Source organism: Durotheca rogersii, assembly GCF_024521655.1.
Source record: "Durotheca rogersii strain YMJ 92031201 chromosome Unknown GGS23scaffold_3, whole genome shotgun sequence".
Lineage (NCBI taxonomy): Eukaryota > Fungi > Ascomycota > Sordariomycetes > Xylariales > Xylariaceae > Durotheca > Durotheca rogersii.
This window is the reverse complement of record NW_026251234.1, coordinates 2,379,699-2,399,605: the sequence shown is the minus strand read 5'-3', so window position 1 is coordinate 2,399,605 and position 19,907 is coordinate 2,379,699. Positions and strand designations below refer to the sequence as shown.

General features: G+C 55.8%; 7 protein-coding genes across 7 annotated transcripts; 3 read left to right on the top strand and 4 right to left on the bottom strand.

Annotated features, from left to right (window-relative positions):
• Positions 1-412: 412 nt before the first annotated feature.
• GGS23DRAFT_615675 (uncharacterized protein) lies at positions 413-2,936 on the top strand. Its single transcript, XM_051520728.1, has 4 exons — positions 413-823; positions 1,111-1,426; positions 1,505-1,639; positions 1,827-2,936. Exons 1-4 carry the CDS (start codon positions 686-688, stop codon positions 2,714-2,716), a joined length of 1,479 nt encoding a protein of 492 aa, XP_051375717.1. The 5' UTR covers positions 413-685; the 3' UTR covers positions 2,717-2,936.
• Positions 2,937-3,234: 298 nt separating this feature from the next.
• On the bottom strand, positions 3,235-4,083 carry GGS23DRAFT_593735 (uncharacterized protein; the record flags this gene model as incomplete). The annotated part of the gene is made up of 1 exon (XM_051518066.1): positions 3,235-4,083. One exon carries the CDS (start codon positions 4,081-4,083, stop codon positions 3,235-3,237), a length of 849 nt encoding a protein of 282 aa, XP_051375716.1.
• A 490-nt stretch (positions 4,084-4,573) lies between these two features.
• GGS23DRAFT_553108 (cytochrome P450) lies at positions 4,574-7,295 on the bottom strand. The gene is made up of 7 exons (XM_051515454.1): positions 6,761-7,295; positions 6,292-6,654; positions 5,953-6,188; positions 5,626-5,793; positions 5,295-5,544; positions 4,725-5,152; positions 4,574-4,668 (listed from the first exon to the last, which is right to left on the bottom strand). The coding sequence occupies exons 1-6, from the start codon at positions 7,268-7,270 to the stop codon at positions 4,970-4,972; spliced, it is 1,710 nt and encodes a 569-aa protein (XP_051375715.1). The 5' UTR covers positions 7,271-7,295; the 3' UTR covers positions 4,574-4,668; positions 4,725-4,969.
• A 902-nt stretch (positions 7,296-8,197) lies between these two features.
• GGS23DRAFT_553106 (AhpD-like protein) lies at positions 8,198-9,412 on the top strand. The gene is made up of 2 exons (XM_051515453.1): positions 8,198-8,331; positions 8,412-9,412. The coding sequence occupies exon 2, from the start codon at positions 8,659-8,661 to the stop codon at positions 9,262-9,264; it is 606 nt and encodes a 201-aa protein (XP_051375714.1). The 5' UTR covers positions 8,198-8,331; positions 8,412-8,658; the 3' UTR covers positions 9,265-9,412.
• Positions 9,413-9,977: 565 nt separating this feature from the next.
• Positions 9,978-12,944, top strand: GGS23DRAFT_553099 (major facilitator superfamily domain-containing protein). The gene is made up of 8 exons (XM_051515452.1): positions 9,978-10,569; positions 10,626-10,706; positions 10,770-10,822; positions 10,900-11,157; positions 11,226-11,890; positions 11,951-12,106; positions 12,162-12,430; positions 12,502-12,944. Exons 1-8 carry the CDS (start codon positions 10,399-10,401, stop codon positions 12,541-12,543), a joined length of 1,695 nt encoding a protein of 564 aa, XP_051375713.1. The 5' UTR covers positions 9,978-10,398; the 3' UTR covers positions 12,544-12,944.
• A 227-nt stretch (positions 12,945-13,171) lies between these two features.
• On the bottom strand, positions 13,172-14,821 carry GGS23DRAFT_553096 (uncharacterized protein). The gene has a single exon (XM_051515451.1). The coding sequence runs from the start codon at positions 14,639-14,641 to the stop codon at positions 13,607-13,609; it is 1,035 nt and encodes a 344-aa protein (XP_051375712.1). The 5' UTR covers positions 14,642-14,821; the 3' UTR covers positions 13,172-13,606.
• A 3-nt stretch (positions 14,822-14,824) lies between these two features.
• GGS23DRAFT_553092 (putative SAM-dependent O-methyltransferase) lies at positions 14,825-16,605 on the bottom strand. The gene is made up of 4 exons (XM_051515450.1): positions 15,763-16,605; positions 15,518-15,701; positions 15,307-15,437; positions 14,825-15,246 (listed from the first exon to the last, which is right to left on the bottom strand). Exons 1-4 carry the CDS (start codon positions 15,965-15,967, stop codon positions 15,035-15,037), a joined length of 732 nt encoding a protein of 243 aa, XP_051375711.1. The 5' UTR covers positions 15,968-16,605; the 3' UTR covers positions 14,825-15,034.
• Positions 16,606-19,907: the final 3,302 nt, after the last annotated feature.

The window sequence follows — 19,907 nt, the reverse complement described above, 5'->3', positions numbered from 1 at the left end:
GGATCGTATGGCGTGCAAAGTAGAAGGATTCAGCGGTTGCGGTCATAATAGGCGGAGTTGGTTAGCCGGCTGCTTCAAGGATATAATATGGAGGAAGCGGCCCCTCCCCGTCAGCAACAAGTACCGTCGCGATCTACAAGGGGCCCTCGTTGGATCACAATGCTGAATCAACCCGAAGGCAGACGCATTTGCCTGCACATAAGCGAAGGCCTGGGCCATGTACAAAATCCTAAGGAAAGCCGGGAACGCCCCACTGGAAGGTATTTCATGAGAGGGGGGTGGGTAGGACGTACGAATGGCGGGAGAGGAGATGGAGGTCGTATTGGCCCGGCCGAGTCGTCGAATGGTGGGCAGAGGACCTGGTGAGGCTGATCGGCAACCCAAGGGACGGAAAGAATTCTTTGTGTCTGGGGCGATTCGCTTATTAATTGTGCTTCTTACAGCCAAATTTCTGTCTCGTCACCGTAGAGAGAGAGCGCGCGCGATCGAGAGAGAGAAGGAAGAGAGACACGGAAGAGAGTGCGCGCGATAGAGAGAAGATATCCAATTCTAAACAACACGCACTCACACACACACACACCACTGACAGGCGCGCCACACACCCAAACGCGCGTACACACATACACACACACTTACACAGTCTCTCTCATTCTCTCTCAGAGCGAAGAGCGGCAGGAAGAACAAGATGTTTATCACTCTCAAAAACCCCAACCGCCCGAATGACACGGCGATGGAGCAGGTCGCCGCCAGGAATGCGAGCAGCGCATCGGTCCCATCTCGATCGATCCGCAAGGCGGCCTGTATTGCCTGTCAAGCTAAGAAGGTAGTCCTCTCCGCATCACCACATCTGCGAACGCCCGCGCATTAATAAGCGCCTCTATCTATCCCTCTTCTTCTTCCCTCCATCGCTTCCTCTTCCTGGATTCCCCTATCTATCTGCCCGTCTACCTACCTTGCTTGCCCGTCCCTCTCTCCCGCACGCGCTCATACCTTACCCGCACTCTCCTTTTACGGCATGACAGCCTCCGCTTGCAACCCTCCCCGTCGAGCCGACATATTCCTATCTCGGCCGAGCTGAGCAGTAGTATCTAATCATCCATTCTTCCCCAGCTTCGGTGCACTGGCCGCGGACGTTCATGCGACCGATGCAAGAGTAGGTTGATAGCATGCATCTTCCCAGACAGCCCGGCGAAACCCCGTGCCAGCGCAGCAGCAGCAGCAGCAGCACCGCCATCAGCGCAAGGGCCGCCCACACGAACCAATGGCGGCGGCGGTGAGACCCTCGAACCGAGCAACCATCCCCTGGAGACGGAGGATGAAGGGGGTAGGGATAGGTCACCGAGCTTCGCACAACTACACCAGACCGTCATGTCGGCTCTGGACGTGACGACGGAGGGCGGCTTTATGGCTGGGGACTTTACCGACTGTGCGTCACTATCGCTACTCCCTCCTGGCCCCTCGGGGTAACTTACCTCGCGAGCGTCACCCTAACGTCGTGATACAGTAAACAAGGGAATGGACTTTGACTTCGACCTCCTGAGCCAAGACCAAGGCAATACTCCCTCGCACGCCAGTGCCCTGATGTCGATATCCGCGAACGGCGCAGGAGTTGACACCAACCAGGACAGCGCGTCGCATTGTAAGTCTGCAACACTACCTGTATCTACTACTACCCTCGACAGGCATATCTATATATACGATCCCTCTTACCCTTCTCGCCCCTCTCCGCCTCTCCCCCCCCTCCCCCTTCTCAGCCCACCGCGATGCTCTACATCGGCGTATCTATCTATCTATATATCCCCACCTTCTAACGCGAGCACACGCAGTCCTCAGCATACAGAGCCAGGCGCTGATAACCCCGCCCCGGAGCGATCCGGGGCGGGACGTCGGCGACGACGCGGTCTCGCTGCACAACAACAACAACAACAACAGCGTCGGCCACCAGCACCGCGGCAGCGGCAGCGGCAGCTCCAGCTCGCCGCCGGCGTGCGCCTGCATCCACGAGACGGTGCGCGTGGTGCAGCAGCTGGACGACGACGAGTTCCACATCACGACGCTGTCGCTGGACCAGGTGCTGCAGCTGCAGAAGTGGCTGATCGCGCAGTGCTGCAAGCCGCTCGACTGCGGGGGCTGCGCGACGCAGCCGTCGGTGCACACGGTGCTGCTCATCATCTGCGACCGGCTGACGGAGATGTTCGAGTGCATCCACAAGCGCATCCGGCGGGTCAGCAGCAGCGGCGGCGCGGGCGCGGCCCCGGGCCTCGTCGCCTCGCCGCCGCCGCCGCCGCCGCGGCGCCCCCAGCCCCAGAGCCTGACGCCGCCGTCGGACGGCGACGACCCGCTGCTGCTGCTGCGGCCGGGGCGCGCGCGCTCGCGCTCCCAGCCGGCGGCCGACGCGCGCGCGCAGCTCTTCGACAGCTCGTCGGGCCGCGCCGCCGGCGCCGCGCTCTGCAACCCCGACCTCTTCTCCCTCGACTTCCGCAACCAGTACTCCGACGAGGAGCAGGTCCACATGATCCGCGTGCTGCTGCGCCTCCAGGTGCGCAACTTCCGCCAGCTCCTCGCCCGCGTCGACGGCGGCGGCGCCATCCGCCACGTCGCCGGCAGCCAGGCCCGCCGCTCCAAGCTCGGCGCCATGGCCGCCCGCCTCGAGGCCGCCGCCTCCGACATCGAGGACGCGCTGCAGGACGTGCTGAAGATGCTCATCGGTTCGTGAGCTTTTTTTTCTTTCTTTTTTTGCTGTTGTTGGCGCTGTCTGTTTATAGGTACGTGTATATGGCGACGACGAGGTTGGCGATGCGTGGTCGACATGTTGCTGTTACCCAAATGTTAACCACTTTCCTGTTTTTTTTTGTTATCACTCTCCGCGTAGGCAATGTTATTTTTATTTATCCCCGTTTCTATCGTTGTTGGCCTCGTCCTGGGCTTCATGTTTCCGTGCATCTGCGTACCGATTTTCCACCCACACTCTCTCTGTCTATAGCATTGTCGGGTCTTACAACCGTAGCCCCCCTCCAAAAATAAAATACAGCGGGATGCATCAAGGGAAATAGATAACCCATGCTACACACAGGTCGTATCCGTGTCGGCAGAAAGAAAATATACGAAGAGTTACACGCAGCGGATTTCTCTATGCATGTTATATGTATTTTCCTCTCTGGGCTCGTCCATCCTTCGCCCCCACCTGCGCCCCTTCATCCCTTCGGTCCCCTTGCATGTCGCACATGTATTATCTCACAAGGCCCCGCTCGCGATGTCCCTCTGGGCCTGCAGGGTCAGGTTGACGATCTCGATGACCATGTGGCGGCGCTCCTGGTCGAGGTAGACGTCCTGGGCGCCGTCGGGGTACCAGACGGTGGCGTAGATCTCGAAGCCGACGCCGGGCTGGCCGTAGTCGGGGCCGGGGACGGGGCGGAGGGAGATGTGCAGGATGCCGAAGGTGGTGCCGTCGCGCAGGACCTTGGCGCCGGCCTGCTGGACGGGGAACTCGGGGAGGTCGCGGAGGAAGGGGTACTTGGCGCGGTCGGGGGGGCCGAAGCTGGGGATCGAGAAGTTGGTCGTGACGCCGCCCCAGCCCTCGAGGATGCGCGACGACAGCCCGCCGTCGGCGTTCTGCACCGTCTCCTTCGAGTAGTGCTCCGGGTTCGCCGCCAGGTTCGCCGCGTCCGCCAGCGGCGACGCGTACCACCGCGCGAACCCGTCGAACGTCACGTTCGGCAGGAACACGACGCCCCGCGCGTCCGCCGACACCCACGCCTCCGACGAGTTGCTCACCACCTCGTGCCACACCCGGTCCGCCGCGTCCTCGTCCGGCGCGAGGAGCTCCTTCAGCGCGTCGACGCCGAGGTACTGTTTCAGCTGCAGCACGGCCTCGACGTTGTCGTCTGGCAGGGACGGGATAGGCCTGTATCCGAGCCGCTCCCGGAGGAGCGACAACGCCGTGATCGCGGCCGCGTGCTCGTACTCGGATTTTGTCTGCTCCAGCCTGGGGCCCAATAGGAAGTAGCTGTACCCGTCGATGGTTTCGTTCAGAGCTGCGGCCCCGAGGGCGAGCACAGACAGCGGGATGATTTGCTTCAACATGGTGACTGTGCAGGAGGAAGGGATATAGGTAGTGGCAGCGATCTCGATTGTCTATGTCTCTCGCTCTCTCTCGGTTCGCGAGGGGTGCGTCGCTGAATTTCTCCGAATTGGTGGCGAAAGGGGGTGAGGAGTGAAGATATTATTAGCACTGCGTTTCTAGGAAATCCCGCACCTTTTATACTACGGACGTGCGCACACGGGACTCGGTCGTACTGGCCACAATAAGACCAGCATACGATCTACCTACGGGATACGAGTAGAAGTGAAAACAATATAGAGCAAGCGCGGCCCCTGAGAGAGCCGGGTTGTCGACGCCATTTACCGGGAAGGGCGACGACGGGGTTCGCGAAAGGGTCTCGCACGGGGGCAGCATGAAAATCAATCTCCACCCAGCAAACATCACCGTATGTTGGCGAATCGGTTGTCGCCGTTGGCGGCCGCGAAGGATCTTTAGCACGGTGTTCTAGAGCCGATCCCAGCACGGTCCAATTTCAACATTCGAGCGCCCCTCGCCCTTGGCGCCGTCGTGACAACAATTAAGACAACAGCACCTAGGCATGTTGGAGCGAGCGAGCATATAGGCAGGTATATATTTTTAACGATTCCAGTTTCACTAACCCGATGGCTGACCGTTGCTGCTGCGTTTGCTCTTCTCCCTAGCCTCAACGCCCTCGCTCCCGCTCCCTCTTCTGGCCCTGCCGGCGACGGGGCCCAGGGTTCATAGTTCGGCAGGGTTCTTTTGCCATCGTGTATCGCCGGTCCGGATTGCGCGGCCTGCGTCCGTCCTCTCTGTTGAAGCCCAAGAACGACGAGGTAGGGGTTGACCAGGAACCAACCCCTTACGCGCCCCCCCCAACCCTCCTCCCATCTCGATCTCGCCCACGTGTTAATTCCTCGGCTTCAGCAGCACCTTGACGTTCGACTGGGGCGTGAACCAATGGCCGAGCACCTTCCATTCGTCGTCGCTGGCCAGCACGATGTCGAAGTTGCGGTACAGCTCGAACACGACTTTCCACATCTCCAGGATCGAGATGTTCTTGCCGATGCAGCTGCGCGGGCCGTGGCCGAACTAGACAGCGACGGATTCTCTCAGTTAGCTTTCTCCCTCCTTCGTGAACCCCCTTGACTTCTGCCCGGCCCCTTCTTTTTGATTTTATGCTGCCTTCTTCCCCCTTTTCCGTGCAATCGTGTAGGGGCTTGGATGCACTCACCGAGAATAGGTTGCGCCGCATCTCCTTGATCTTCTCCGGGTCGCCTTCGGTCCATCGCTCGGGACGGAAGGTGTGGGCGTCCTCGCCGAATACCTCCTTGTTGCGGTGCAAGACCCATCCGTTCACCCCCACGATCGTGTTCTCGGGGAGGTAGACGCCGTGCAGCGTGATGCCGTTCTTGGGGACGACGCGCTCGAGGATGAAGCCCGTGGCGGAATGCATGCGCATCGCTTCGTCGATCACGGCCGATCTTGCAAGGTTGCCCGAAAGGTTACTCGTTTGTCCCTGCATCCGCGCGCATGCAAGGGGAGAGAGAGAAAAGTTGACTTACAGGTACGGTAGCTTGATTGCTTCGGCGTACGTAATGGGATTCGAGGCGAGGCCTTCGCGCTCTGCGTGTTCAATCTCCTGCACCAGCTTCTTCTTGGTCTCCGGATACTTGCTCAGGTGGTACATAACCGAAGACAGAGAGACGGCCGTGGTGTCGGATCCAGCGATGCTGTAAGCGCGATAGGAGGTGGTCAGTCGGCGTCGGCTCTCTGGCTCTCCCCGTTCTCCTATCGCACAACAGGGAGGGGAAGAGGGGTAGGGGAGGAGGGGAGTAGGGGAGGGAGGGGAGGGAGGGGGGGGGGGGGGGGGACAGAGCCTATGCACATACACGTTTGTCGTCGTGATGGCGATGATCTCGCTCATAGTTAAGCTCTCCGGGTCATTCTTGTGCGTCTCGAGGAGCTGGCTGAGGATGTCCTTTCGATCCACGGGATTCCGTTGCCGCTCTTCCACCTGCTGCAGGGAGAACTGCAAGACTTGGTTCGTCTTCTCAATACCGGGGAAGAACTTGGCGAGAAGAGGATTCCCGAGAAGAAACTTGTGAAGTCGCGGTATCTGCCCAATCTGATGCGAGGTGTTAACAGGGTAAAGGGGGGCGGGGCGGATGTTGTCGTCGTTACCGTTGTTGCGGATAAAGGGGGAAGGGTGGGGGATGAGGACTACTAACCAGAGAGACGTAAACAAGGATGCCGCCGATGGCAGCGATGATGTTGTCGACATCTTTGCCGTTCTCCAGAAACCCCAGGTCTTTGGAGAAGTTGATCTCGCCGAGGACGTCGAAAGCGAAGTATTGCATCCACTCGACGGGGTTGATGCCCTGCTTGCCGTTCTGCGAAACCTCCCGGAGGCGCTCGAGTAGCAGGGAGATGCACTTATCAACAAACGGCTCCAGCCCAACGACGGTGTCCATGGCAAAGGCCCGCGTGGACCCGCGCTTGAGCCTCATATGGTATTCATTGCTCTCGGTGGTGAACAAGGTGGGCAAGAACTTGCCCTGGTAGATGGCCTCTGCAAGGGGGTAGAAGGCCGACTACAGAAAGGGTGAGCCGAGTTAGGCACCCGGCGCACGATCGATTAGTCAACCGGGTCCGTCTCTCTCTCTCTCTCGGTACGAGACATATACGGGCGTGCCGTACCTTGCGAAAGACGTTCTGTACGCCGTATATCAACTTCATGCTCTGGGGGTCTGCCACTGAGACATGGTTGGGCCCAATGCGGACAATCGGACCGTAATCTTCGTGAACCCGCACGTTTTCGCGATGCATGTTCTTGTTCCATACGGCGCGCAGCTTCCACAGGTTCGAGAAGCTCGCGAGGAACGGGCCGGGTATCTCCCGCAGTCCCTTGCGGTTCCGCGTCAGTACCAGGTTAACAAGTAGAATCGCGCCGCAAATCCCCCAAGGGTGAGACCGCACCCAGGCCAGACCGAGGGCGACGGCCGCACCAACGACGCTGCTGTTGGTTGCGTCGGCCATGATGGTCGCGGCTGTAGTTGGTTTCGGCGGCGCAGTGTTGTTGCTTTCGGCGGCGCAGTAGTGTTGGTAACGGGTTTTCTCAGACCTAATCGGATTCCGAGCAGGGCAGGCCGAGTATAGCGACTGTATTCTCTCACTATCTACGTTTATATCTATACCTATCTCTCTCATATTCTTACCCGAAGAGGTCCCCCAGCATCGACCTGGCAAGCCCGTCATGCGATACCTCTCTCCAGCTATGGAGGTGCCATCGCACATGAATCCTTTAGCAGCCTGCCCGCACCAGGCTAGCAGGACTCTGTAGAGAGCTATGTCCGGGTGGCCAAGGGTGTAGCCGGTACACCGCCCGTAATGCTGAGGTTGCAACTCGACCCAGTGGGACAGTTCCTCCGGGATACCGTAATCTTTCGCTCCCGGATGTCAGAAGATTTTCCGTTAGTAGATCGCGCCCCTACCGGACCTGGGATCGCGAGGTTAGGTTCCTGTTGCGGCGTAGGCGCTAGATAGATACCATCGGAAGTACCCGGCTACGCTGCCCTCGTGGCGCAAGTCTAGCACCATTGCCTCATATGGTTATGGGCTTACCTAGAGCCGTTGGATTTACGATGCCCTCTCAACTTACTACTGATAGTGTGTAACCGTAAGACGGCCTCCATAGACATCCTACAAGCAGACATTATATGAAACTTCAGCTTAAGGTTCCCATATAGGGAACGGAACACCAAAGTGGTCTTCGAGGAGGCACTGTGCCCGAAACCTGCCCTCCTTTCAGTCATCTCCACTGCTAAAATTCCCAGACGGGATTGTACCCTATTTGGAAGCCTGTGTGCCCTACCGGGAAAGAATGAGACTGATGACATTGTCTCAGTCCATTAGTCATTTTCCACTTCCGCATAGAGGTTGCCAGCGTCGACGACAACTGCAAAGAGGGAGAAGACTTCGAGGCACCCCAAGTGAGACAGACGGCGGGTTGGTAAGCAGAATTCGGGCACTTCCTAAAATGGAAGGTGGGGTTTCCGTATTAGGGATATTCCTCGGGGAACCGAAAAAGGGAAAAGAGACACAATGAACAACGCGTCTCTCCAACATGCCGCAATCGAATGTCTGTCTCGACCTCCTATTGCGGTAACCCTCGCCAGAAGATGACAATTCTCACCAGCAGACTTACTATCCAACCTAGTCCTAGCACACTCCGGGTACACGACTTAGACCATTCCTGTGTCTACGTAAGCGTAAGCCAGGGGCCCCCAGGCCGGGCCTACATGGCCACCGCCGCTACATCCACCTACTTACCTACGCGGCGATGCTGCAGATCGATCCTGCTCTGTAGATCGAATAACCCTATCCCCGCCTGAGGGTTCGTAGACTCGTGAAGAAGACGCGCATGGGCAGACAGGAAGGATTCCGAGAACTCGTAGCTGGGAAGCCGGCTTATGGGAGCACCGACGCGCTACAAAAAGTACTGGTCCACGCTTCTTAGTCGTTCGGTAGGTGTAGATGCCACCTCGTAGCCGTCCGTACGTTGTTCTTCTCGATTTTGGAACCGTCGCGCGCCCGTCATGGCCAAAGAACAGAACTGCCTGGTGCCGTACCTCGAGTTGGAGGATGCCCCTCCCGAGGTCGCGGCCGCCATCACGCACCTCCCCTATCGACGCAACATCTTCCATCTCCTGGGTCATTCCCATGGGTCCTTCCCGCGCCTGATGGGCGTCTACGCCTCCTTCTTCGACGGCAGCAGACGCATCCTGCCCCTTCTCGAGTGGCAGCTGGTCGTCCTCCGCATCTCCGCCGTCTTGGACGCCGAGTACGAATGGGATGTCAACGCGCCGGTCGCCCGGATCAACGGCATGCCCGAAGAGAAGCTGACGGCGCTCAAGCGCACGGCTGGCAAGGGACCGGCGGCTGTCGAGGCGGAGCCGCTGTTCTCGGCCCGCGACCGGGCCATCCTCGGGATCGTGGACGAGCAGCTCGCGACGTATAACAACACCGTGGAGACGGTCAACCAGGCCAAGGCCGTGCTCAGCGTGGAGGACATCGTCGAGGTTTACGTCGTGCTGGGGGTGTATGTGCTGATCGCGCGCATCACGAAAGGGCTACGGATTGACTTGGACGGCGAGATAGCGGGCTTGGACGGGCACCTCAAGGGGGTGGTTACTGGAAACTGACGCCGGCATGTCGGGTGTATCTCTTGGCTGTATAGGATTCATAATCTAACTCTATGCATCGGCCGACGATCCTAAACCTGCTAATTTCATGTGACACGAGAGGCCAGAGAAGGAAAGAAAATAAAACAGAGGAAAGGGATGACATAAAAAGAAGTATCATGGGAGAAACACATGTTATAGGATCTGCCATCATAATCACGGTCTAGCGTGTAGCCCGTCGGCCGGCGTTGGGACGGAGGGGTCGAGAGCGGGAAGACAGAGGATGAGAACCTCCCAACACGTCTCCGTCATCCCGTCGAGCGGAGGCGAGGAGCAGGAACAGGAGAGAAGGAAACCCCTTCATCGAACGTTAGTAATTGGCTCTTGGCCCCAAGGCGTTGGTATAGGCAATTGCATTCTCCGTTATACACAAAGGGAAGAAGAGAAGCGGGGAGAATCTACAGACGCAACCGGGTGGGACGGTGATATCTAATAAAACAAATAAAGTGGTGAAATAAGCAGCCCAGAACTGGCGGCTTTGTGAGACCCTGTCTTGCTCCCCCATCCGACCCAGAACGTATGTCCTTACCAATTTGCTGCATTTCCCTTTTCGGAATTAGCCAGGCACCTGGGATGGAACAGTAGGGATAAGTGCCGGTCAGTGCATTCTCCATTATTCATGGGCGAGTTTCTGATGCTGTGCCCGCCCGAGCCTACCCCTAGGGCATACAGAGAGCAGATAGCCCACACTGAATAACCCATCCCTGGCAAGACCAGATGGCAAACGGACGGGACGCCCGATTTCTAAGCGGTAATTGTCTAGCGTCTAGAGGCTATCTACGTGCCTCGATAGCAAGGGGTTTTGCAGCCGACCTACATGGGTTTCATAAGTATTGGGCCTCACTGCGTTTGACACTAGAGACTTCTCCCCCTACACGCCACACAGTAGTCGTCTATCAACGACTATTTCTTGAGCTATAGGAAGTGCCGCATCCTTTGCTTCCTTTTTTTCTTTCTTTTTTTCTCTTTCGTGTCTTCTTCCCATTATCCTAGTCGGCTGCCCAACCTAGCATCTCTGGTGCCTCGAGAGCCTCGAGCGACGCTGCGAACACACCAAAACAACACGCGCGCACGTCGTCCCCCCGAGAAACGGCAATGTCTTCAGCGACTTCGACCATAGAAAAGGCCGTAGAGGCGGGCGTCTCGGACCGGACGCCCACCGGCAGCGGCCTCTTCGATTCGAAAGCAGAAGCAGGCGTGCCCGCCGGCACCACCGTGGCCGAGACCGAGGCTGATCCGTCTCCGCGCAAAATCCACGGCATCATCGTAAGTCAGACTAGCGCTTCGCGACGGAAAAGATTACCCTCTGACAACGCCGATAGTGGGCTCTAGTCGTCATCTCGATCCTATCCAGTATCTTCCTCTACTCTCTCGACAACACCATCGTCGCCGATGTAACACCGGTTAGTTCCCCACGGGCGGCGACATGCCAACCCCGACTTGAGTAATGCTTACCCGTACGCTAGGCCGTCGTCAACACGTTCGCGGACAGCTTCAAGCTGCCGTGGCTCTCCGTCGGGTAAGTACACACGCGCCTAGTCTGCGTCCGCGCGCCCGCCACGTAAACGGCTCCCTGACAGTGCGATACGCTACTAGCTTCCAACTCGGCGGCACGGCCTTCGTGTTCCCCTTCGGCAAGCTCTACGGCCTGTATGACGCGAAATGGCTCTACATCCTCTCCTCGATCATCTTCAACGTCGGGTCCGCCGTGTGCGGCGCCGCCCCCAACATGGACGCCCTCATCGTCGGCCGAGTCCTCGCCGGCATGGGCGGCAACGGCATGTACCTGGGCGTCATGACCCTCCTCTCAGTCAATACGTCCGACCGTGAGCGGCCCGGATATCTAAGCTTCGTGTAGGCGTCTTCCTCCCCCCTCCCCTCTCCGTTCTGAGGCATCGACGTGTGCTGACGTGGTATCGCAGCGGTCTGGTTTGGGGTATCGGCACGGTCCTGGGCCCCGTCGTGGGCGGCGCCTTCGTCGAGAGCCCGGCTACGTGGCGTTGGGCATTCTACATCAACCTCTGCGTCGCGGGGCTCTTCGCGCCGGTCTACCTGTTCTGGATCCCGTCCTTCAAGCCCCGGCCCGAGACCAAGTTCCTGCCGCTGCTCCGAGAGTTCGACGTGGTCGGCGCCGTGCTCGTCGTCGCCCTCCTGATGACGCTCATCATGGGCATCAATTTCGGCGGGACCCTGTACGCGTGGAACAGCGGCTCGATCATCGCCCTCTTCGTCGTCTTCGCCGTCATCGCCATCTCGTTCGCGGTCCAGCAGACCTTCAGCATCTTCACCAGCGAGAAGAACCGCATGTTCCCCGTCCATTTCCTGCGCAACTGGAACGCCGTCCTCCTCTTTCTCTGCGCCGCAGCCATCAACACCGCCGGTTTCATCCCGATCTATTATATCCCCCTCTACTTCCAGCTGACCCGGGGCGACTCGGCCATCGAAGCGGCCGTCCGGCTGCTCCCGCTAATCATTATCCTCAGCGCAGCCATTCTCGCCAACGGGCATCTTATGTCCCGTCTTAGCTACTTCCAGCCCTGGTACATTATAGGGAGCGCATTGGCTTTGGTTGGTGGTGTCTTGCTATGTAAGCTATCACTTCTGCCGGAGTAGCGCCGTTTTTGTGTGGTATTAACGTTAAGAACAGCGCTCATCGAGGCCGACACGCCCCAAGCTCAGATTTACGGTTTTGAGGTATTGGTCGGGATCGGCTCGGGTTGTCTCATTCAGGCCGGTTATGCCGTTATCCAGGCCGTGGTTGATCCAGCCGACATGGCATACGCCATCAGCTACATGATGATGGGTACGTGGTCAGCTCTCGTGAAAATGTCTCGGCCTAGCCACTAACGAAGGTCCAGGGCAACTCAGTGGTATCGGAATCGGCTTGTCCATTTCCGGCGCCGTCTTCCTCAACGAGGCGATTCAAAACTTGCGCGCTCTGTTCCCCGACGCTCCGTACGAACAGATCCAGCTTGTCCTGGCCGGAACCAGCAGTGGCTACTTCAGCTCGCTCACCCCCGAACTTCAGGGACTGGCCACGAATATCATCGTCGTCGCGCTGCGAAAAGTCTTTATCCCGGTCTATGTGGGCGGAGCTCTCGCGTTGGTATTGTCTGTCTGCTTCACGGTACGTCCCTTGTCCGATTTCTGAATTAGATATATCCTGAACAACCCGCTGATTGAATTTGCCATGCTTAGCAACGGAAAATGTTCGGAGATATAGTCGCCATCGCTGCTTGAATGAATGTAAGATGCTACCACTTCGAAGGACGGTGCTAGTCGCATGGCGGGGGTGGCTTGATTGATTTCCCTCCCAGGATCCTGCATATCGAGCACGGAGTTAGGTGGTCTATTATCACTGCGCATACATGTGAGGATATCAATCAAAAGTCGTGCCGTATTTCGAAACTTCATGGTTACTTTTATTACAATTTAATTCCCTTGTGGCTTCTGCTCGTTCTGTCTTTCGTGTCACTGCGATCGCAGACTCGCGAGGAAAGCAGTGCTATTTTGGAGGAAACATCCCTATACAAATCTCCCACTTCTTTCTCTGGCCAGTGGCTCGGCTGGTCTAATCATCAGATGCTGAGCCGGCTGGAAAGTAACCGACAACTTATTTAAATGTATATAATATCACTCAGAATGGTTGCGAACCTCGTCGTGGTTACCGTGGAGATTCCCAGTGAGAATGTGCGGCTGGCGTGGATGGTAAGTCAAGTGGGCCGTGTGTTGAAGCCTCCCCGCACGTTGTAAGCAAGTAGGCATGGTCTGGTTCTGTAAAGAGTAGGTAGTTAGTTGTCTCCACGCCTCGGGGTAAGTCTCTCTAGCTCTCTAGTGGGGCCACAGGGGCTCAGTTCCAGCAGGAGTGTTGTGTGTCTTTATAGAATGATAACCAAATAGCGAGCGTGAACCCGAATCAGTTCACACGGCATACTAATTCAGAACGTATTATTATGTACCAGCTAACCGGCAATAATAAACATTCGTTGCGTACTGTAGGCGACATGCCTTTGAGTTATGTCTATCTTCATGTGTGCTTGGATTGAGGTTAAGGTAAAGAATAGCTCAGCCGAACGAACTTGCCAATAGCACGAAAATGTTGCGTATAATAGAGGAATACATGAAACTGTTACACGTAATGGAAGAATATATGTAGAAAAGGGTCGTTGAAATAGGGCAGGTGGTCCTATAGACCCTAATGAACCGTACACTCCGGTGTCTGTTGGACGGTGTCAAAACAAGATGCGGAACCCTTAACTTCTCAGGACTGTGATGTATGCCCATAGTATGATGCGACAGGGATCTACAGAAGCCACACTGTCTTCTTATATCCCGCTTGCTTGCTTTGCGCCATTTCGGTAGCTTGCCTTAAAGCCTCTTCGATTTCATCCTTCCCACGATCGTCCCAAGACACGGCACGGAGTTCGGGAGTTTTCAAGCTTCCATCAATAAAGAAACCAGCAATCTTTGCCACCAACCGTTCTACCTCGTCACCACCCATGCTTTTCAGGATCTCGGAGCTCCGGAACGGGACAAAGGATAACTGCTTATAGAACAGGTGCGTCGTATCGACCGTAATACTAGCCGCTGGCCCCGCTAACATGCCAACCAATGCATATTTTCCCCCGGGTGAGAGCGAGTGAGCTAGGTGCTGGCCGACCGTGCCAAACACAGAATCCAGAGCCAGCACCACCTTGCCTGGGAAGCGAGCGTTTCCCTCGGTTGCCAGCTCAGTCTCGGTCAGCACTAGAGCGGCGCCGAGATTCAGCAGTTTGGTCTTGACCGCGTCGATATCCTCGCGATCCCTGATGACGAGTATCACGTTGACACCCTTGCGAGTCGCCAACTGAACTAGGAATTGGGCTACGCAGCTCGTCCCTGCCGACACAATGACAGAATCTCCCCGTGATAAGGGTGCAACTTCTTCCAGCAGCAACCAAGAGACAAGCGCCCCTGAACGCAGCAACGCGGCGTCCAGGGGCCGTACGCCGCGAGGAAGTTTCATGAGCGTTGTGTCGGGTAAGACAGCATGGGTTCGCCATGTACCGATGCCTAGTTCCCGAGGGAGCACCAGATCTCCTTCCCCGAATTTAGACGACCTAGACTCCAACACAATCCCACAACCGTCAAAACCAGGCACCAGTTTGCCTTCGACGGCATAGCGGGGTTTCACTGGGTATTTCCCAGACAGGACTAGGTGGTCTACCCGGTTGACAGGAGCTGAGAGGAATCGGATAAGAACTTGGCCGTCTTCAGCAGGTAAGGACGGGATGTCGTGATCGACTAACTGTGCTGGAAGGTGGTGTGAGAAGGGGTCGTGTACGAAGCTTCGTGCCATGGCTTACGCGTCTTATCCGAGATCGCGTATGCGGCGTGCTGTGGGGGTGGCAGGTAGGTATTTGGAAGAATCGACGCTAGGAGGGACGACAACGGCAGCTTTAAGCACATATGGCGAGGCCAGTAAAGAATACGAGCAACCCTTACCCTTCCATGCACGTCTTATAAGCCACGGGTACGAAGTCTGCATGCAGGAAGGCCAAAACGGACATCGATTCTCCAGCCTCAATCAGTCCGGTAAACGGCGTGTATAAGCGGCATATGCACGGAGGGTCTAGAAGTGAGCGGGCTGCACAAATCTGATTACTAAAGCTACCCGAATGTGTCTACAGACAAGACTGAGGTATATAGCGGCTGGAATGACCTGCATGGAGGTGGTCAGTTCGGGGTGCGACTATTTGGGGGCGTCCCGAGAGTTGGGATCCTTCCATTTGATGTAGGTGATGCCATCGAAGACGGGCATAATGAGAACGTCGACGCGGGGATCCTTCACGATATTACTGTTGAAGATATCGAGGGCCTGGCCACACCCGGCCCAGTACGGCCGCACATGGTCGTTGAGCCACGGCGCGCAATCTAACCCCACAGACAGTCCGCGGGCGAAAACTGTCTAGTGTTAGCATTGCTTCGGCACGAACGTGACGAGAGCAGGGACCGGGATATTACCATTATCACAGAGAATAACACCATTGGGCGAGAGGAGCTTGCGGTCCAGGATTGTCTTGACGTAAGCCGCATAGCCATCCTTGTTCGCGTCGACGAAAATCAGATCGAATTCCCCCTCGAGAGTTTGCAGGCTACGCGGCGTAAGTGAGTGTCAATCCTAACCGAGTCTGAGAGGGTTATGCCCGAGGAAGGAAGGAAAACGGCTACTCACGACTGATCTGCAGGACCTTCTACCAACTTGATGCGGTCTTCAACCCCGTACTTCTTAAAGGCCTTTCGCGAAGCGGCAATCATCTTCGGGCTTAGCTCCAGGGTGACGATCTCGGCCTGAGTGTCCTTCGTCCCCTCATACCAGGCAAGGGCGCTATAGCCGCTGTAGCATCCGATCTCCAGAACTGATATTGGGGCGTGGCAGTTAGTCACCGAGCACGCTACGCGGACAGACATCTTCCTTACTTCGCTTGGGCTTGCGGTCCTTGGCCGTGAAGATCATCCAGGAGCCCTGAAGGCGGCTCGACATCTTGTCGGCGTCGGTGAAACTGGACTGCGTCTCCAACCAATGCTCCTTCAGGCCATCGGGAATGGCAGTGGAGCGGAGCTCGCAGTACTCGCTAACGCGGTCTGCGGTGTCCTCGCTGAACGGAAGTACGCTGCCGAGCATGATTATTATTGTCACAGATGAACCGGTTAAAACGATGGTGGCGTGAACTGTTCACGGACAACGATGATGATGATGGTGGTGATGGTGATGATGATGATTGATCGATCCTACACCAAGCCACGATACTTATACACAAGAATCAGACATTGACGGCCGGCGCACTTCTCGCGATGCTATAGGAAGTCGTAGATTCCATAGGCTTTCCCGAGAGTGTATAGCATGCAAATGCCGAACGAGTCCTTTGCTATGCAGGCTGCCCTGCCGAAATCTCCCGTTCTCGAATCCTGACGGCACGGTCCGCCACGGCCGGGAGAATAGGGCAATTCATTCGGTTTGCCAAAACAAGACAACTTTTATTCCCTTCGAGTTGTCTTCGCTAGGAAGATTCAGCTGCAATACAGGGCTCAGCCGATCCTGCAGGATTATAGGCCAGTTCTTCATCTAAATGACATGTTGGCCTGCCTTTGGGTTGGTGGCATGGATGCACAAAGCTGCAGGGCAGAATCCCCTCGTGATCCCTGAGATGACTGTGTTGCGTATTTTCACTGTCTAGAGCTTACAGACCCAGCCACGGGATTTCACCAATAGCGGAGAGCGCGTCTCACCGCTTTTTAATTCCCTGGTGTTGTGGTAAATATTATCTAGGCATAGTGTCAAGTTACACCAAGTTGAGGCGGCGGCACCGTCGCCGATCCTCCGCTGGGCCGGAAGGGGGCAGAGACCCTTTCGAGACCCAGACCCTCGTTTGCCCGCCCGTGGCATTTCCAGATATACAGGGGATGGCAGCCATGTTTCTCTTCTAACCGCGGAGCTGGGCTTTTCTCAACCCCCAAGGTCTTAAGAAAATTCTGCTAGTGGGATTCGGACCACGGTCACGCTACAAGTCATACGGGTGACGAAATTCATCCTCTACCTCACGTATGGATCAGAAGATCGTATAACCGTTGGCATAGCCGGTCGGCCAGTTAGTAATCATTAGAGCATCGAAACCTATGTTTAGAACACCGTCGTATATTGTTGCGTGGAATCAGAATCCCCCGAGTAGAGAATTTATTGCAATAGGATCGTTGGTTAGTAAAAGTGGTTTAGCTTTTACTATGTCTTTAAGCGCCCCCAAACTGGCAACCGAGGGAATTCGTCCGTCTGACACCAACAATTACTTCTTTTGGGCTTCTCTGAATGTTACGGAAATCGACTATGACTGTTGCTCGGTAATCCTCGTTACGGACTTTGAAGAGAGATCGCGGGCGGGCATACTTTGTTGGTGGATGAGAGTTTTTAGAGTGGTATATAGTCCGAACAGAACTTCAAAACAATTACGTACAATACATTGTACGTGGGGATCAACTATTGTCTGTGCAGATGCTGCGATAGCGAGCAAATCATCCTCGTCGTTTCCAGCGACCATCGTCACAGAAACTAGAAGAGACAATACCAAGCTTCGACTAAGTTTTATTTCCGTCTCTCACGATGCGCATCCAACCGTTATGGCAGGAGCCTTTCATAGCCGAACAGCACTCAACTAAATCTTTCAAAGACTCTGTGTCTATACACATCACCCAGAAGGAGATAACAACCGCCCTCCTATCTCTGGACGAGCCAGAAGTTGAATATGAGGCAGATTGTCCTCCGGTGCAGCAAGAGGCTTTCCGACGTGAGCCGGGGACGTTACAGCCTTGGATTATACGTCTAGACTTGCTGCCTGAAATAGCCAAGAGCCCCAGCAAACTCACCCGGGCATGGAATGCCCTTTGTATTCGTCACCATGTTCTCAGGACAGTCATCATCAAGGATGACTCTGGCGAACAAGTCAAGTTCAGACAGAGGGTCCTAAAGCACCCGAAGTATATCTCCCATGCTTCTGTCGAAGAGCTCGAGCTTCTCCGGGAGGAGAACGAGCCCGCGTGCTTGGTAGTTGAGTGGGTGGAGGAGGTACCGGTTGTCTATCTCTACCTCCCATATGCAATTACCGATCGGGCGTCTCTCGGCCACATATGGAAAGATTTCCTGAGCCTACTTACTGGCGTTACCCCTATACCAAGGCTATCCTGGTCTGAATACTGTGAGAATATCCGCGGACGCAGTGTAGTGAAGGCCAGGGAGTTCTGGTCCAATACGCTGGATGGGATACCAGCCCCCACGATCCATTCTGTCCCCCTCGAGCGCAGTAATACGATGCGTACGATCGAATTAGACAGTTCCGTGGCCATTAGCGGTCCGTCAATCAGAAGATTAGCCAAGGCTCTCGGTGTATCAACAAACGCCTTACTGTACACGGCATTCGGTATAACATTGGGTCGACACTCACAAGCCTCAAATGAAGTTGCTGTCTTCGCGGTAGAAGGTAGAAACAGAACGATTGAGAATCACGAAACTGTTGTCGGCTTTGTGGACCAGGAATATCCCCTGAGAGTGCGACTGGACTTGGGAAAAGCCACGGCCCAAGTAATTCAGGAGACGGAGCAATTCAACAATGTATCATCATCACATGCCTTTATCGGCTATGGGGAATTGAAGTCATCTTACGAAGCGGCGGGAAACGACTTCAAAGTCTGTATCTCCGAAAATGATTCTCTCCCCTATATGGATAACCGCTTCGCCATATCAATCGGCGTACATCTAGGCCGATCAATCTCGGTTGCAGCCCGTCACGATACTGCCATACCTTCGGGGAAGGTCAAGGTTCTCCTCGACCATTTCATGGCTGCGCTCATTAGTATTGTGAGCGATCCAACGATCCCTGTGGACAAGGTCAACATTATTTCTCCCGATGAGCGCTCCCTTATCCACGAGATGGGCAAGCCCCTAACCCGCCCCGTCTATGACAATGTCCACAAACTATTCGAACGCCAAGTCAAACTGACGCCGAATGAGCCAGCCGTGCAATTTGAAGGAGACAGGCCCTTATCATATGATGAACTGAACCGGCTAGCGAATCGCGTTGCACGACAGCTTCCCGTAGGCCGGGGATCGTTCGTGCCCGTATGTCTACAAAGATCTGTCAACCTCATCGTTTCTCTCGTCGCTATTCTCAAGACGGGAGCGGCCTACGTGACGTTGGATCCAGACACTCCTCACGAGAGAAACAAATTCATTGTTGAGGATGTCAGCGCAAGTGTCGTGATTGTGGACAAAACAACGGCTGGCCGCTTTTCTAACGAGGTTATCATCGAAGACATAATCGAAAAGTCACAATTCGTTGATGACGCCAACCTGTTCCGAGATTATGAACCCTCGGATCCAGTATACGTTATTTACACATCAGGGTCGACCGGAAAGCCCAAAGGTGTCCTTCATGTACGCTGAACCGACCGATGATTAAAAAACTTGTGCAGAGCGCTAACAGTAAACAGAGGCACTCTTCTGCCACGTCTGGGTTGGCTGCGTTTCCAACCTTGCCGGACCTCCGCCAGCTCCTGTTCCACAACCCGGTGTTCTCAGCTGCTCAGCGTTCGGTATGGTCGACTCTCAAGCAAGGTGGCTGTCTATGCTTAGCCAGCAAGGAGAACCTGACAGTCCACATCGGACGTACTATCAACCAAATGCAGATCAATGTTATCGACGTAACACCCTCGACCGCTCTACTCCTGACCCCTGGCACTGTCCCGTGCTTGCGAAGAATGACTGTGGCGGGCGAGCTGATCAACCCGGCATTAATACCCATGTGGGTGAACGAGCTCGAACTTCTTAACGCGTACGGCTTAAGCGAAAACACCCAGGTGAATTGGCGCCGAGAAATGGTGTTGGGCCAGAATCCGCAGAACATTGGCCGCCCGAGTGATACCACGACCTCGTTCGTGTTAAACCCGGGAACGACCGAGCTGAGCCCATTACTCATCCCGGGAGAGTTATGCCTCGGAGGAGACCAGCTTGCCGTCCACTACATTAACCGCCCGGAAAAGACGGCCGAGGCATTCATGGACAACCCGTTCGGCCCGGG

Excerpts from the sequence above, each read along its gene's own strand:
- GGS23DRAFT_553108 (XM_051515454.1), bottom strand. The coding sequence starts at position 7,270 with ATGAGAGAGATAGGTATAGATATAAACGTAGATAGTGAGAGAATACAG. Across the intron at positions 6,655-6,760 it reads TACAGAACGTCTTTCGCAAG|TCGGCCTTCTACCCCCTTGC; the intron begins GTACGGCACGCC and ends CCCTTTCTGTAG. Across the intron at positions 5,153-5,294 it reads TGCGGCGCAACCTATTCTCG|TTCGGCCACGGCCCGCGCAG; the intron begins GTGAGTGCATCC and ends GTCGCTGTCTAG.
- GGS23DRAFT_553106 (XM_051515453.1), top strand. The coding sequence starts at position 8,659 with ATGGCCAAAGAACAGAACTGCCTGGTGCCGTACCTCGAGTTGGAGGAT.
- GGS23DRAFT_553096 (XM_051515451.1), bottom strand. The coding sequence starts at position 14,641 with ATGGCACGAAGCTTCGTACACGACCCCTTCTCACACCACCTTCCAGCA.
- GGS23DRAFT_615675 (XM_051520728.1), top strand. The coding sequence starts at position 686 with ATGTTTATCACTCTCAAAAACCCCAACCGCCCGAATGACACGGCGATG. Across the intron at positions 824-1,110 it reads TTGCCTGTCAAGCTAAGAAG|CTTCGGTGCACTGGCCGCGG; the intron begins GTAGTCCTCTCC and ends ATTCTTCCCCAG. Across the intron at positions 1,640-1,826 it reads CCAGGACAGCGCGTCGCATT|TCCTCAGCATACAGAGCCAG; the intron begins GTAAGTCTGCAA and ends GAGCACACGCAG.
- GGS23DRAFT_553099 (XM_051515452.1), top strand. The coding sequence starts at position 10,399 with ATGTCTTCAGCGACTTCGACCATAGAAAAGGCCGTAGAGGCGGGCGTC. Across the intron at positions 10,707-10,769 it reads TCGTCGCCGATGTAACACCG|GCCGTCGTCAACACGTTCGC; the intron begins GTTAGTTCCCCA and ends CCCGTACGCTAG. Across the intron at positions 10,823-10,899 it reads CTGCCGTGGCTCTCCGTCGG|CTTCCAACTCGGCGGCACGG; the intron begins GTAAGTACACAC and ends ATACGCTACTAG.
- GGS23DRAFT_553092 (XM_051515450.1), bottom strand. The coding sequence starts at position 15,967 with ATGCTCGGCAGCGTACTTCCGTTCAGCGAGGACACCGCAGACCGCGTT. Across the intron at positions 15,702-15,762 it reads GGACCGCAAGCCCAAGCGAA|TTCTGGAGATCGGATGCTAC; the intron begins GTAAGGAAGATG and ends CCCCAATATCAG. Across the intron at positions 15,247-15,306 it reads TGTTATTCTCTGTGATAATG|TTTTCGCCCGCGGACTGTCT; the intron begins GTAATATCCCGG and ends AACACTAGACAG.